The sequence below is a fragment of the Mobula hypostoma genome, chromosome 27 (genome assembly GCF_963921235.1).
Source record: "Mobula hypostoma chromosome 27, sMobHyp1.1, whole genome shotgun sequence".
NCBI classification, from domain to species: domain Eukaryota; kingdom Metazoa; phylum Chordata; class Chondrichthyes; order Myliobatiformes; family Myliobatidae; genus Mobula; species Mobula hypostoma.
This window is the reverse complement of record NC_086123.1, coordinates 15,792,219-15,807,919: the sequence shown is the minus strand read 5'-3', so window position 1 is coordinate 15,807,919 and position 15,701 is coordinate 15,792,219. Positions and strand designations below refer to the sequence as shown.

The 15,701-nt window shown below is 42.0% G+C and overlaps 1 protein-coding gene across 2 annotated transcripts in view; it reads right to left on the bottom strand.

The window, feature by feature from the left end:
- The window catches only part of LOC134338456 (transmembrane protein 132C-like), a 1,064,025-nt gene extending 1,057,342 nt beyond the window's left edge, over positions 1-6,683 (bottom strand). The window contains exon 1 of one of the 2 annotated variants that reach the window (XM_063034272.1): positions 5,520-6,683. In XM_063034272.1, coding sequence (XP_062890342.1) covers positions 5,520-5,622 — 103 coding nt within the window. In that variant the 5' untranslated portion in view covers positions 5,623-6,683. The remainder of the gene's footprint in view (positions 1-5,519) is intronic. The other variant, XM_063034274.1, reaches the window with a different exon arrangement.
- Positions 6,684-15,701: the final 9,018 nt, after the last annotated feature.

The window sequence follows — 15,701 nt, the reverse complement described above, 5'->3', positions numbered from 1 at the left end:
ATAATGGTCTATTGATGTTTAAAGTATCAACTTCTCTTTTAATGAAATTAATTAATTCTAATGATTAAACTTATTTCAAATTAACTTGATTAGTATATATATTCAAACAAAGCCTCCATGGAATTCCAGCGTAAATTCTGCGCCTTCAAATTTAGATGTTCTCTTGGTGCACGCACTTACTTTCATACATTTCTATAAAGAATTGTTATGTATAACTATTGCTTTAAAAAGGATACTGAGTGTAAACAACTTTAAATTATATCAAGATCATTCCTGATTCAGGGCTTGTGGCTAATTTGTTAAACAAAAAGATGACAGGCAGCCTCTGCTCCTTAATCCAGTTGGGATAAACACATATCAACAATAAGGCTTACAGAAGAACAATTTACGGTGGGGATGTGACTGTATTGACATATTTTCCGCATACGACAATCTGGTATTAACCAAAAGTCTCCATTAGCAAGCAGCCCTTGATTATTGTTTACAGACATATGACTCAGTGGTATTGCTTTCTTTAAAAAGTATAGTGTAGCACCAAGACTCTATCAAGAACATGCTTGGGTCCTGTCACACAACACTCAAAGGTGCACTGAATGAATGTTTGTACTCAGAGAACCAGTTCAATTTTGCTGCAGTTTAGAGTTCTCTTTGAAAATAAAGCGTCAGATATGTCCCTGTGGCCACACAGCCTTCACTGCCACTGGTAACACACTACAACTGATTGACTGTGCTTCCAAGCCTTCATGGATCAGACAGCAAACCTCGATCACCGTCTCCCTGGATAGTCCATCTTCTTTCTAGATCTTTCTTACTGCATTTCATTTTTCTTTAGTGGCAACACCCACTGCAGCAAACATAGCAATTGGGAACACACTCACCTCCTGTGAGCAGTGAGCCTCGTGTACTCCTGAATAACCCTCCACTCGCCCACAACCAAATAACTTCTAGTATTCATTTATTCATTGACAAAATAAATGCACGTCGCTGCTGTGATAATAACCATATATGGTCTTACGGTTAAACTTAAGCCACTTAGAGGAAAGTCCTTTTTGATTTTGAAAAATAGCGTGTAATAGTGCAGGAGCTTCTAAATTAATAGCATATAAGAAAAACTGGCCATTTTTACTTTACCGTAAATTTTATTCAGTAGTTGAAAAAAATTAGGAATCCTCAGAGAAGTTCCAAACACACAGGAATGATCCATCAGATCTAGTTTTCCCATTGGCATCAAATCTTTTAATATCAGTCTTACTGTAAAATGACAGGGCCCAACAGTCCTGGTGCAGTGAAAGAAATGCAATCTGATTATTCTACAATATGTTACATTTTCAAAAGATGCGAAGGATCTATGCTGAAAATGCTAGTGACCTTTGAGTTCAATAGATATAGCTGCATGAAAAAGAAGGTGCATTAGTGTACAAATCATATACACAAATGCATATTTAACTGTCATCATTAAACTCTGATGGTACAGTCGGTTTCAAAAGCTTGGTGTTTTTTTTCTGGATGCTAATGTGTAATAGTAAGTTCTGAATTCAGTAACAACTTAACTGAGAACAATCAGAACTTTCATTTCTGCAATAGTAGCACCCAGTACTATAAGGAGGATAGCATTAATCTTCAACAGAGCATCAGAAATAATTGGCAATTTACCATTTTTATGCGTCTGTGAAATCACCATATGGTTTACCCAGGAAAGCTCCCTTATCAATCCAGGTAATCTGAATTCTGCTGCAGATTTACTTATCCCATGGGGTCCTCTTAATTCCCACAATCTGCATAGCATGAAGAACTTTGCAGCTCGACTGGAGTTTCAAGGAACAATTCATCTTCGGCTGGACTAAATTAGTCTTCTGCCTCCCATTTGCAGCCTTCAGCAAAAAAAAACAACAGAGGAGAAAAAGGGCAAAGAGTGCACAATAATTCAGGTTGCATAAGGACATTGGGAGCTGAGTGGTCGAGCACATTACAGAACAGCCCTGCAATGCTTTTATCAGGGCACTTTAGTTTAGACTGATGGGATCACTCTGATCCCCAGAAAAATGAAATGAACAACTGCCACTCTCTATCCAATGCTCATATGTGCACAGCATAAAAGTAACAATAATTTGGTATAAATGGTCATATAGAGATATAGTGATTAGGCAGGAAAGTGGAGTTGAGTGATAGCAGCAGTCACAATCAAAGCTAAATGAATTGTGGTGTACTCTCAAAGAACTAAGTGGCCTATTCCTGCTTCTATTTTCATGCGCCTAGGACTGCAAAGAAAATTAAATAAGCTATCATGTGTACACATTGCTCTTCCAAAGTAGGAGTGAATCTGCACTGTCAAGGAAAAGTAAACTGCTGTTTCATGTTATACTTAGACAAGGTTATTAAGGACATGACAGAAGATGACCTGTGCTCAGCACTGAAATCTCCCACAATAATGACCAGAAAGGTATTTCTTCAGAATTATCAGTGTCGAAATATATTGTCAAAATTGTAGGAATTATTCATCCCGGAAAACCATTTCAACACAGGACTTATAAGGCAGCTTCCAAGCTAAATTTTATATATACGTATACATACGTACCTGATTATATTGAACTCCAAACAATACGAGGCATGAGATTAAGTTGAGAGTCTATATGCCACACCCCACATCCTAAAGACCATCATTCAAATACTACAACCAGCCCCAGTCTGGTAGGAGGAGCAGTTGTAAAACTAAGCACGTCAAATTGTTTGTTTCCATGTTGCGATAACTTTAGCAAAGACTGGTAATCATACTGACAGATAACCAACTATATTTCATTGTAAAAAGGGTTGGGGGGGGGGAATCAGTCCAAAAATTGATGACATTCTTTTCAGTGTAGTATTGCTTATTTTTAATGAGGGCATTGGAGACCAACTTCAAAGAGGGTCCTTTAAGTATCAATATGTGCTCTCCAAATAGTATTTCTCAGTAAGTATCTTTCAAATTAATTTTGTTTTTATTTGCCGGAATGTCATTATCAAAGTTAATTCCTTCCATGGAGTTTACAAGAAATAGAGCGTTACACTGGACAGTACTGGGAAAGGTAGGTAAAATATATCTCCTATAAACGTTCAAGTAGAAAAGAAGAACCACTTCAAATGTGCTTAGATATCAGAACATTCCGGAAACCAGGGAGTTGGGTAGAGGACTGAGAGAAAAACAGAATAAGACAAAACGGTTTCACTTTCAGGGCCTCGATCGGGTATTGGACTTGGTTTCCAGACAAAACATTTAGTTCAGTTCGGTCACTTCCTATCACCTTTAGACAGCTAATGATAATAATGCATTTCAGAAGGTGAGCCCAATTTTCTCCATCTCCGGAAAGCTGGTGTTAAAGTTAGAGCGGGCGAAAGTGTTGGTGTTTGAAGAGGTTGAAATCCCCAACATCAATCATCGAACCGCGCCTGGGAGTGGCGAGAAACCCCAACGACACAACAGCATCTCCCACACATCACATTTTGCTCAGAAAATGTGCCATTTAAAAATAAGGGATATTGATCGTGGGAACTTGTCTGGGTAAGGTCTCAAATCGGAATCTGGCGTCTCAGTTTGTGGGAATGGGTGGCTGCGGGGAGAAGGGGGGTGGGAAAGAGAAGGGAGCGTAGGAAGAGGAATGACCAAATAAGGGTGGGAGGTGGAGGGCGAGGTGAGTGGAAGGGTGAGTGTGGTGGGAGGTGAAGGACGGGACAGACAGAGCGAAAAGAAGAATGCACGTGTGTGGATGTGGCCGGTTTACAGCGTCCATAAACCATTCCCCATCTCCGCGGTTCACAACAGCCTCGGGCATTACACGTTTGAGTGAATAGAACTTTCCAGCTCCAGAGAGAAAAACGGGGGGGGGGCGCTGATTTCTAATGGATATTTTAATTTAAAAACCTACCGAAATTTTAATTTAGGCGTTGCAGAGGCTGGGGCCGGGAGGGAAGGTGCCAAGTGGAGCCTTGCGCCTTTCTAGAATAGTGTGTGTGTGTGTGTGTGTGTGTGTGTGTGTGTGTGTAAGAGAGAGAGAGAGAGAGAAAGAGAGAGAGAGACCTCACGAGATGTTTTAATATAACTAGACGCTACCCCTGTGGTTTGTTGCCACAGTTCTAATTAGATCCACAATTGCTACGCGATCACATTGACTTTAGCTACAGGGATCTGTGACAGGCTGTGCTTGGAAGAAGAAAGTATTGTTCGGGGAAACGCGTTCAAAAACAGTGTTGCATGTAGAATGTTAATCATGGGAGCAAACTTTTAAAAAAATAGAAAAGTTTGCAGTCCCTTGAAAAATGATAACCCGCCAGCTGCCCATCGCTAGAAATATTTGCTGATCTACTCATTTCGCTTTTATAATTGACTCTGAACTCGTTAATAAACAGCCACGAGGGCAGGTATTGAGTGTTTTTGCGAGCTATATAGACAGCGCATATACAAGTAGAGAGCGGCACGGATCTGGGAACCAGCGGCGCCGGGACTGGCCGTTATTCGATTGGCTGCAATTATATCCTCATCTGGGCTAAATTAATGTCACACATCTTTGATCGCAAAACAGCCATTCAGCTGGGAAATGGTCGCTCCCTTGGCTCGCGTTAACAGTCCGTTAACTCCGAACAAAATCCTGACCTTCCTTCTAGCGGTATTCGCGACAGGCTTCCACGGCTGGAGTTGCCGAAGGCATCACTTGACAACGATTTCGTGCCAAGCGTGGGGAGAGGAACGCGAATCAGCGGCCGAAAAGCCATCAAAACAAAAATCGAGTATCGACGCGCTGCAAACTCGTGGCCACGGCCTTTTGTTTTAGATCTATCAATATCCTGAAATCAATGCATCTTCTGAAACACGGTGCCGGGTAAATGGGGGGCAATGGTCAGAAACGGTCAACTTGTTAAAGTTGAGACTTTTTGTTAAGAGCAGGGAGAGTTCCTGTTGGGATGCTTACGGTTTTTCTTTCTCCAACTAATTTCAAATCCCCTGAATTCCTTTTTTTCTCTCTCTCTCTGGTCAAACCCTGCCGCCCGCATCCCTCATTTCCAAGCAGATATATCTTTATTAGAAAACGCGTCTACTTGCGTCAGTCGGGTATTTCACGAATGAAGTACAGAGGTGCCCTGCCATGGATCACAGCTACAACCCTCAGAGCTCAGCATTCCCACTTCTCGCTGAGGGGTGAGTACTGTACAGCCGGTTTAATCTTGTCCCTGCATGGGTTGAGGGAGCGGCGTCACTGACAGCGCCAGCCCTCGGGGTAAGAGTCCTTTCAACGCCAAGACCTGGACCCCAAGCGACAGCGATCAGATCTGTGGCAGATACTAGCTCTGGTCTGTCAGCGGCAGCCGCTGAGAGCTGTCATTAAAATAGTTTCAATCACATGGTAGCAATCGCTATTTCAAGGGAGATGCGGAACAGGTTGTCCGCGCTGCCGATATTGTTCATTAAATCTAAGCTTCCGAAGAACAATTCGACTAAACCTACCCTCTTCAATGAAAATGTGAGTGTCGTCGCTGAACTTCACACTTACCTTTGCAGAGCAACGCGGCAAAAATCAAAATCTCAGCCATGCAAAGACGAAGAGTAGCCAGCTTTGAAAATCCCAAAGTCCGCATATTGCCCCGGGAATTCATTGTGATCCTCCCAACGGGACAGCTCCGTGTCTCCCGTTATCAGGAGACTTTGTAAAGGTGCAATTTAAAACTCCATGCACTTGTCCGCGCCGAGGACAGTCAGTCTCAAAGCTGTAGAGCAGCCGCTCCAAATCAAGAGGAAGGTGCCCAGAAGAGAGCGAGGAGACCATTCGATCAACTTCCCAGCTCCCTTCAGCCTTATCTCCACGATCAGATTCCACTCACTCAGCGCCTTCGCGGAAGTAGCGAGGCCAGCCTGCGATGGGCAGTTCCGACAACCAATGAAAGACAGGATCCCAGATGGGGTCGTCTCCAAGAACGGGGAGTCTCTCGCTGGCGATTGGTCGACAGCGGAGATCGGGGGCGGGGCGAGCCGCGTCCTTTCCAAGTTGTCCTGGAGTCGGGCAGAGTGGTGGTCCAGGGTGCGCGGTGCTGACCTCGGTGCTGTTCGTCCCGCTAAAGCAAACCTCCGGTTATCGCACCCTCTGCAAAGTTTTAAACCTAACTGTGCAGCCTCCAGAAAGCGATCAAAACCAGAACATTTATTTTTCACATTGAATTAATTACACAGATGTATGCCCGTTAAATACAGGAGTTGGAATCAAATAAGCGAATTTCTTAGTATGTGTGTATACAACTAAAAAGTATTCCAGGTATTGATCATTATCTTCTTGTTATAGTTATCGCTACCCTTTTTACACCTTATAATTTTCAATTCTTCCTTTTATCTGGTTGTTAGAAAGCGCCGTCAAGTTTTTAATATCTGAACATTACTTTAAAAAAGTTGATTATTGTCTCCTCATGAACAGCCTATGCCACCGCATTCAACATAATGCCGGAGTCTAATTTAATTTGAAAGGTGATTGGAGCTGTGATGTCGCCATGCGGAGAATTCAACAAAGTCGTATTAATTTAACTCACCTTGATTAATTCGAAATTAAAAGATTAAATATTTGATAAACTAATTTTAGACCAATTGTAAATGAATTACAAAATGCAAATTCAATTCATTACTTTTTTTACAAGGAGGAGTCACACTTCTCACATTTATCAAATCCTTATTAAATATAGTTACAATAAAGAGTAGTGATGTCTTAAATCTGCGTTTTACTTGTAGTTCAGAATGTTAAAATTTAGCTCTCTTACTTATATGTTGATATTAGCCTATTTTGACAACAACGAATTCACCAAGAACGAAATCAAAGGTGGCTAGACGGCGAGAGGGTTGTTAAAACACAAATAAAGCGCTAAAAATCCACAATTCAACAAACCTTATATTTATATTCCATAGACTGGCAACGCCAACTGAATATTACAAAAACCCTTTGATGAACAATGCACTAAATTATACCTTGTCAGTAAAGCATTCTACAAAACTGGACAATTAGGAGTGAAGTTTACTGATTGATGTCTCATTTACAGTGCGACGCAGTTAGTACTGCTGTTAAAATATTTAGAGCTCAGTACTGGATTGGCTCACATCCATTTCAAAGTCTCTGAGCTTAATTTCCCACCTATTTATCAGCTACTACGAAGTAATCACGACACCTAGTGGCGAGGTTTCATTGTCTTTGGGCTCAACCTCAAGCCTTAGGAAGAAGATGCGTTGCGCCACGGTCAGAAACTAAATGCTAATCCATAATTGCGAATGTAGTCAGAGTGCTGGTGTTATCTTTAACCACAAGAAGAGGGTAGAATATCTGTGGTCCTAATGTGAATAATGTTAACACTTTCATAAAATTATGAAAATCGTTTAAAGTGGTACAAAAGTATTGCATTGACAGCATTTGCACTCAACCGAGCTGAGAAAAAGCTGTCAGTCAAACGGAGCGAAATTATTCGTTTTAGAAAGATGGCGATCGAAAACCTCTAAATATGTCTTAAGTTAAGTTCTGGCAAAATTGGGTAGGGTCTCCAGATATCCTATCGGTTGTACGTTTGAAGCATTCAGTCCCGCTTACCGTGTCGCTTACTTCGGTAGGAGATCCCTATCGAGTGGGTTACAACACTGGAGGTTATTACGCACTGTTTCAGATCACATAAAGGATGACGCAGTACGAGAGAGAGCAGGTTTCTTAAAGTACTGAACTCCACGTTGGGAACCTTGGTGGGATAGGTACAAAGGGGAATGACTGAAATGGGTGGCGATGGCTCCTGAAAATGAAGTGGGAGGTGACTGCCAGAAGTTAGGAAAGGTCCCGGTTCGCCTATGCAGTGTCGAATTCAAATAATACTCTTGTGATCCGCTGCACTCCACACAGACTTAGCGTCATTATAAGCCTCAGGATACACCGATCATTTACACCCACTGCCAATTATTCAACCCATTTTTGGGTGACATTTAATAACATTTTCTTTTTTCAGAACCGGATAATGGGATGGCAGGGCAGGCAATACCCTGCACCCAGAGGGCTGCTGTCATTGGTAGCTATGTTGTTGAAGCTGGACTGGAACATTTGAAGAAACCAGCATTGTTGTTTATAAGCAACACACACAAACTGCTGGCGAGGCAGCATCTACAGGAAGAAGTACAGTCAATGTTTCGGGTGGAGACCTGACAAAGGGTTTCTACCCAAAATGCTGACTGTACTTCTTCCTATAGATGCTGCCTGGCCTGCTGCATTCCACCAGCATTTTGTGTGTGTTGCTTGAATTTTCAGCATCTTCAGATTGGTTGCGTTGTTGTTTATAATCTTCCTTCTTACATCCAAAACACTCCTTCCTCAAAGCAAAGTCTTCTTATTTAAAGGGGACAGATGATTTCAGCCCCCAAATCCCCATACCATGGCCTTACCTTTTGGCAACGCATACCACAGTCTTGCCACTGACAGATCCCATCTCGAAATTGGATACAGGCTGAACATTTAAAGAGCAAGGCACTTGCTGTGCATTCCACTGCCAGGGCAGATGGCAAGGATAATGCAGATATCGCACATGATCTAGAGGTGACAATTTTAAAGGACCAGCTCAGGGAGAAAGACTGATGAACATGCATCACACCATTGAAGGCTCAGTGTGTTGGGAAGATCATCACTGACAGATTTATTAGTGTCACTTCTTCGTGGGCTTTGATCAGCGCTTTTAACCCAGCACGGAGGTGATGGGCGATTCATTCAGGATGACCCAACCACAAAACCATTTTTGATGGCCAATGTCTCAGCTGCTAGTTCTGCAAAAATAGAACCCATCAATGCACTGTGGTGGAAGGTCCCACTGCTGCAGTACATGACTGTGGATTACAGAGTGCATAGTGTCCGCAGGGTCTCAGGGCAGCCCACCACTCTCCTCACTAATGGATTACTGGAATGCACTAAGGAGATACCACCCAGAAAGTGGCTGTGTGGAGTACAAACCTGTTGTCCTCTCTCAGAAAGACACCAATTTTGCTCTCGCCCATCATCTCACCAGGACTTTCGCTGCTACTGTTCAGTCAGTACGCCCGAACTGCTGCCACTCATGCTAAGACTATATACTCTTCAGCTAGACCTTCAGACTGTCCACCAAGGCCATCCGCAATCTCTTTCCGCAGAGTGTCGGCAACACCTCACCAGTCATGAAGTAGCCCCAGGGAGAGCACGGCAAAGGAGAATCACGACAGGTTAAGAACAAGAATAATTTCATTTTTAAAGGTCGCTGCTGTGGAGAGAGAAGCAGCTCTTGTTTTGTTCAATTACTTAGGTCAGTTTGTGTAGAAGCCTGATTTTTTTTAAAGAAGAGTTTCAGTACTTGCTACACTGTCTCTCCAGACTTAGGCAAGTTGAACCAACTCTAGAAATAGAACATAGAACAGTACAGGCCCTTCAGGCCACAATGTTGTGCCGACCCTCAAACCCTGCCTCCCATATAACCCCCCACCTTAAATTCCTCCATATACCTGTCTAGTAGTCCCTTAAATTTCACTAATGTATCTGCCTCCACCACTGATGCAGGCAGTGCATTCCACGCACCAACCACTCTCTGAGTAAAAAACCTTCCTCTAATATCCCCCTTGAACTTCCCACTCCTTACCTTAAAGCCATGTCCTCTTGTATTGAGCAGTGGTGCCCTGGGGAAGAAGCGCTGGCTATCCACTCTATCTATTCCTCTTATTATCTTGTACACCTCTATCATGTCTCCTCTCATCCTCCTTCTCTCCAAAGAGTAAAGCCCTAGCTCCCTTAATCTCTGATAATAATCCATACTCTCTAAACCAGGCAGCATCCTGGTAAATCTCCTCTGTACTCTTTCCAATGCGTCCACATCCTTCCTATAGTGAGGTGACCAGAACTGGACACAGTACTCCAAGTGTGGCCTAACCAGAGTTTTACAGAGCTGCATCATTACATTGCGACTCTTAAAACCCATCCCTCGACTTATGAAAGCTGGCACCCCATAAGCTTTCTTAACTACCCTATCTACCTGTGAGGCAACTTTCAGGGATCTGTGGACATGTACCCCCAGATCCCTCTGCTCCTCCACACCACCAGGTATCCTGCCATTTACTTTGTACTTTGCCTTGGAGTTTGTCCTTCCAAAGTGTACCACCTCACATTTCTCCAGGTTGAATGCCATCTGCCACTTCTCAGCCCACTTCTGCATCCTATCAATGTCTCTCTGCCATCTTCGACAATCCTCTACACTATCTACAACACCACCAACCTTTGTGTCATCTGCAGACTTGCCTACCCACCCTTCTACCCCCACATCCAGGTCGTTAATAAAAATAACGAAAATCATCAAACACTTGTGGAATAGCAATAGACACAGGAAATAAACCATCAACGAAACTACAAGTAGTTCATGATCCAATTAAAAAGTGCCAATGAAAGGGATTCCTTCAAGATGTTAGCAATATGTTGAAGTACAGTGCCTACAAAAGTAATCACCCCACTTGGAAGTTTTACAACATTGAATCACAGTGGATTTAGTTTGGCTTTTTTGACACTGATCAACAGAAAAATACTCTTTCATTTCAAAGTGAAAACAGGTATCTACAAAGTGATTTAAATTAAATACAAATATAAAATACAAAATAATTGGATTGCATAAGTATTCACCCCTTTAATATGACAGACCAAATCATCACTGATGCAGCCACTTGGCTTTAGAAGTCACGTAATTAGTTAATTGGTGATCTGTTTTTGGAGACCCGTGTGCAGTCAAGGTGTTTCAATTGATTGTAGTAAAAGTACACCTGTAACTACACCTTTAAGAAAAAGAACACTCCAACCAACTCCATGAGTTGAAAAGCACAAGACGGGAGATGGCTACAACAAAATTTCCAAGCCACTGAATATCCTTTGGAGTACAGTTAATTCAATCATCAAAAAATGGAAAGAATAATGGCACAGTTGTAAATCTACCGAGAGCAGACCGTCCTCAAAAACTGAGTGTTCGTGCAAGAAGGGGACCAGTGAGGGGGGCCACCAAAAGAACTGTAACAGCTTTGGAGGAGTTACAAGCTTCAGTGGCTGAGATGGGAGAGACTGCGCATACAACTGTTGACTGGGTTGCCAACTGTTTTATGGGAGGGTGGCAAAGAGAAAGCCACCGTTCAAAAATCTCTCATGAAATCTCGGCCAGAGTTTGCCAGAAGACATGTGGGAGACTCGGAAGTCAGCTGGAAGAAGATTCTATGGTCTGATGAAACCAAAATTGAGCCAAACACCGCACATTATCAAAAACACACTATCTCTACCATGAAGTGTGGTGGTGGCTGCATCATGCTGTGGAGATGCTTCACTGCAGCAAGCCCTGGATGACTTGTGTAGGTAGAGGGTAAAATAAACGCAGCAAAATACAGGGACTTCCTGGAGAAAAAGCTGCAAGAGAACTGAGACTTGGGAGAAGATTTGTTTACCAGCAAGACAATGACCCTAAACATAAAGCCAAAGCTACACAGGAATGGTTTAAAAACAACAAAGTTAATGTCCTGGAGTGGCCAGGTCAGAGTCTAGACCACAATCCAACTGAGAATTTGTGGCTGGAATTGAAAAAAATGTTCACACACAATCTCCATCCAATCCGACAGAGCTTGAACAGTTTTGTAAAAAAGGAATGGGGGAAAAATTTGCCGTGTCCAGATGTGCAAAGCTGATAGAGACCTACCCACACAGACTCAAGGCTGTAATTGCTGTCAAAGGTGCGTCTACTAAATACTGACTTGTAGGGGGTGAATATTTATGCAATTAATTATTTTATGTTTTATATTTGTAATTAATTTAGATCCCCTTATAGAGATCTGTTTCACTTTGACACAAAAGGGTCTTTTTCTGTTGATCAATGTCATAAAGCCAAACTAAATGCATTGTGACTCAATGTTGTTAAACAATAAAGCATGAAAACTTCCAAGAGGGGAGAATACCTTTTATAGGCACTGTATGCACGAAAGAATGTTAACTGGAACCTTGAGCTCTATAATGTCACCTCTGTCCTATCAAACACTGTGTGATGTTTAACATTATGATCAGTCAAAATCAGTACCAGGCATTCAGGGCAGCTCTCAGACAATGAATCTGGCAGAACCTGTACTTTGAGTGTGTACTCATGTCAAAGATGACATTTTAGGCATCCTATAACCCTCAGGGGCAACCGTGATGCATTATGTTTATGCCTTGCTGGTACAAATCCTTTTCAAAAGCAAATACATATTTCCTCTCTAAGATTATATATATAAAACTGAGCATGCTCAAAGAAGCTTTGGTGTGGAAAGAGAATAGACATTATTTGCAGTGTGCTTAGAAGTTTGTATAATTAATCACACATATGGGTACCAAATCATTGCAATTTACTTGATAATGCTCAAAACAGATCCATCTTTGAACCAATACACCATAAAAGTTTACAGATATGTCATCAATAATTGCAATGTTTGTTATGAACCTACGTGCATGCCAAACTCTGTCACCGAATTCATTCAGACCTGTTCCTTGCTCCTTCCACATCAAACTGACCCAGTTACAACATCACAGCTACCCAGTCAAAATATAGAGGCCGGAGACAGAAGATGGACTGTCTCAGGTTTAGAGGACTGTGTGTGTGTGGGCGGGTGGGGGGGGGGAGAGGAGGGAGGGATGGGGCTTGTTTGGCTGTAATTGTTTTCTTGCTTGTTGTGTTCCGTGTTGTTCTGCCAAGAATTGTGCGCACACTATGTCGGCGCCAGAAAGTGTGGCAACGCATGTGTCCTGCCCTTCAGCACGCCCTCAGGTGTGTTGGTTGTTAATGCAAATGGCATATTCCACTGCGTGTTTCAATTTACACATGACAAATAAACTTGAATCTTGAAAAGCAAAGCCTGTTCCAAAACTCAGAATTCATAATAAAGATATGCACACTACAAATTATTGGTGGAGAGGTCCCTAAATCAACACAGGCTGCAAATGTGGTCTCAAATGTAAAATGCTGTTTTTACCATCTAAGGATTTTGAAAGTACCTCAGAATGTTTTGCTGCTTAATTACTTGCAGTGCTATTTGAAAAAAAAATTGCTATTGTGGAATTTACAACTTTTTTTTAACATGGTAGCTTATGATGAAACAGCCTCCTTTAGAAATGTTTATCTTTTCCAGGTCCGTGTCCCTCCACACCACACCATCCGTGATTAACGGGATAGTTCAACATTCTGCCCCTGAGTTTCAGCAGAGCTACTTTGAGACTAATTGCTGAAAGGTGTGCAAATACAGACCAGGCAGATTACCTATCGCCTTTGGGAAGCATTTTGTCCCTACCTGGCAGCCTTATGCACAAGTTCTTTGACTTGCATTTACATTTGTAAGCCCCTATCTGACCAGAATCGGATTCAATGTGTCAGTCAAAGCTTCAATAGATTGTTGTTATCCTGTCACCAGTATATTTGCAGTAGGTATTAGAGGGGAGGAGAAGATGGCGGCACGATGCAGCGCGTGCGTCCGCTCCAAAATGATATCGTATTTGTAAGTAGGATGCCGTGCACAATCCTGATTTGATGGAGACAGACGTGAAAAGCACGGAGGAACATCTGGAGAAACTTCTGAAATGCCCACTTTCCTGCCGCTACTACTGTGCGATCGAGAATTTCCGGAGGGGAAGGCCCCAGACCCTCTGCTTTGCCTATTTCCTGTTGCCAGGGTCGAAGTGCTTGGCAGAGATGGTGCTCGGTGCTCGGTGTCGGAGGGCTGGTCGGAGGCTCGAAGTTTTCGGATGGACTCAAGAGTCGGCTGTGGTCGGGTGCTTCCAGGGTGCTGCATTGGCAAGTTTGCGGTGCTGGAAGCTCATGGCAGGGAGAGTTCTTCCTCCTTCTACCGTCTGCGTGAGATGATGGGACTTTCGAGAGACTTTGAGACTTTTTTTACTGTGCCCATGGTCTGTTCTTATCAAATTACGGTATTGTTTTGCACTGTTGTAGCTATATGTTATAATTATGTGGTCTTTGTCAGTTTTTCAGTCTTGTTTTTCTTGTGTTTCTGTGATACCATTCTGGAGGAACATTGTATCATTTCTTAATGCATGCATTACTAAATGACAATAGAAGAGGACTGCGTGTCCTCATAATCTAATCTAATCTAAGGCAATTAAGTTATGTTGGCATACTTATCTATTGACTTAATAATTTTCAAGAAATATAAAAATTACTCATAACGCTGGACAATTTTTTTCGAACATGTTGTTTCCTCAGAATTTTTTTGTGTGTATGATAAGCCACTTGAAGCTGAACACAAAAATAATTTCAGACTACTTGTATCCCAGCAATTTGGAGAAACAAGAAATTAACTTTTATAGAATATAATGCATTTAATTGCATAATAGTCCTGACACTTAGCAATAGTTCAACTAAGCTAAAAATGTTTTGTTGATAATTTTCATTTGTACTCAGTGTCTGAGGCTTCTCGCTTAAGTATCTAACAATAATCAGCCAGCATTTGATAGATTCCAGCTGCCCTGATACTGGGGCAACTTTGTTGGTCCGCATATCAATGTCCTGTTGAAACCTTTCACCATGCTCATCACTGACAGCGTCAGGCTTTGCAGGGAAGAAGTCCAAATGGGAATGCAGAAAATGAATCTTTAATGACAATATTGCACTTCACTGTTTTGTTTTTGTATGCTTGAAGCATGTTGTCAACCTTCTGCATATAGTTTGGTGCTCTGTAGTTGCCAAGAAAATTTTCAACAACATCCTTGAATGCCTTCCATGTGATTTTCTCCACGAGGGTTTGTTCGAATTGCCTGTCATTGATGACCTGTTTGATTTGTGGACCAACAAAAATGCCTTCCTTTATCTTGGCATCAGTTATTCTGACTTGAATTATGAATTGAAATAACAAATATAGGCAATTTCAAAAAAAAACTGGTGTGCTAATAGGGATTTTCATGGCAATTTTCATGATCTGCGGCCAAAATCTTTGAGATACACCCAGGAGTATTCAGGAAGCAAAATCTTTGTTACCCAGTGTAATTTATCAAATTTTGTGATACTTCAGTATTTATAGCAAACTCCTGTTAATGGAATGCCTGGGATTTATCATGGTGCTGGTCTGGCAGATTTTCCACTCTGTTGGATGTTATTCCACATAGCACTTCTACTAAGCTTTTAAATGTTGCACAGTAGTACAATAAATTTTCCAAAAATGGGGTAAGCTAAAAAGGTAGAATGTAAACAGAACTCATTGACTTTCAGGGCATCATGGGAACCACAGCCCCGGTATATTAAAGGGAGCACGAGAACCAGGAACCTGGTGTATTAAAGGAACATCCATGAGCCAGATGCTGATCAGTCAGGTCATGAATTATCAGAGCTTTACTCTATCTACAGCACATCCCTATGATCAAGCTCGGAATTCCAAATGAGGTCCGAAATTCCAAAGATTTCACAGCTGTCCGTCGGCGCAAGTCTCCAGCACGGGATCACGATTGAGGTAATTCCCAACCATTTATGCTGGGGAAAATTTACATGCCGGTCCTGTGACAACTGGGCCTGGTTTTCCCTCCTTAATTTCAATGGCAAAGAATAGCTGCAAGGGACTAATTTACTCACAGCTAATGCTGAATATTTAAATACCTGAGGGTTTTTTTTTAATTTACGTGTTATGTGTTTTAAATTGTTTTCAGGTGTTTAGGTGTGTT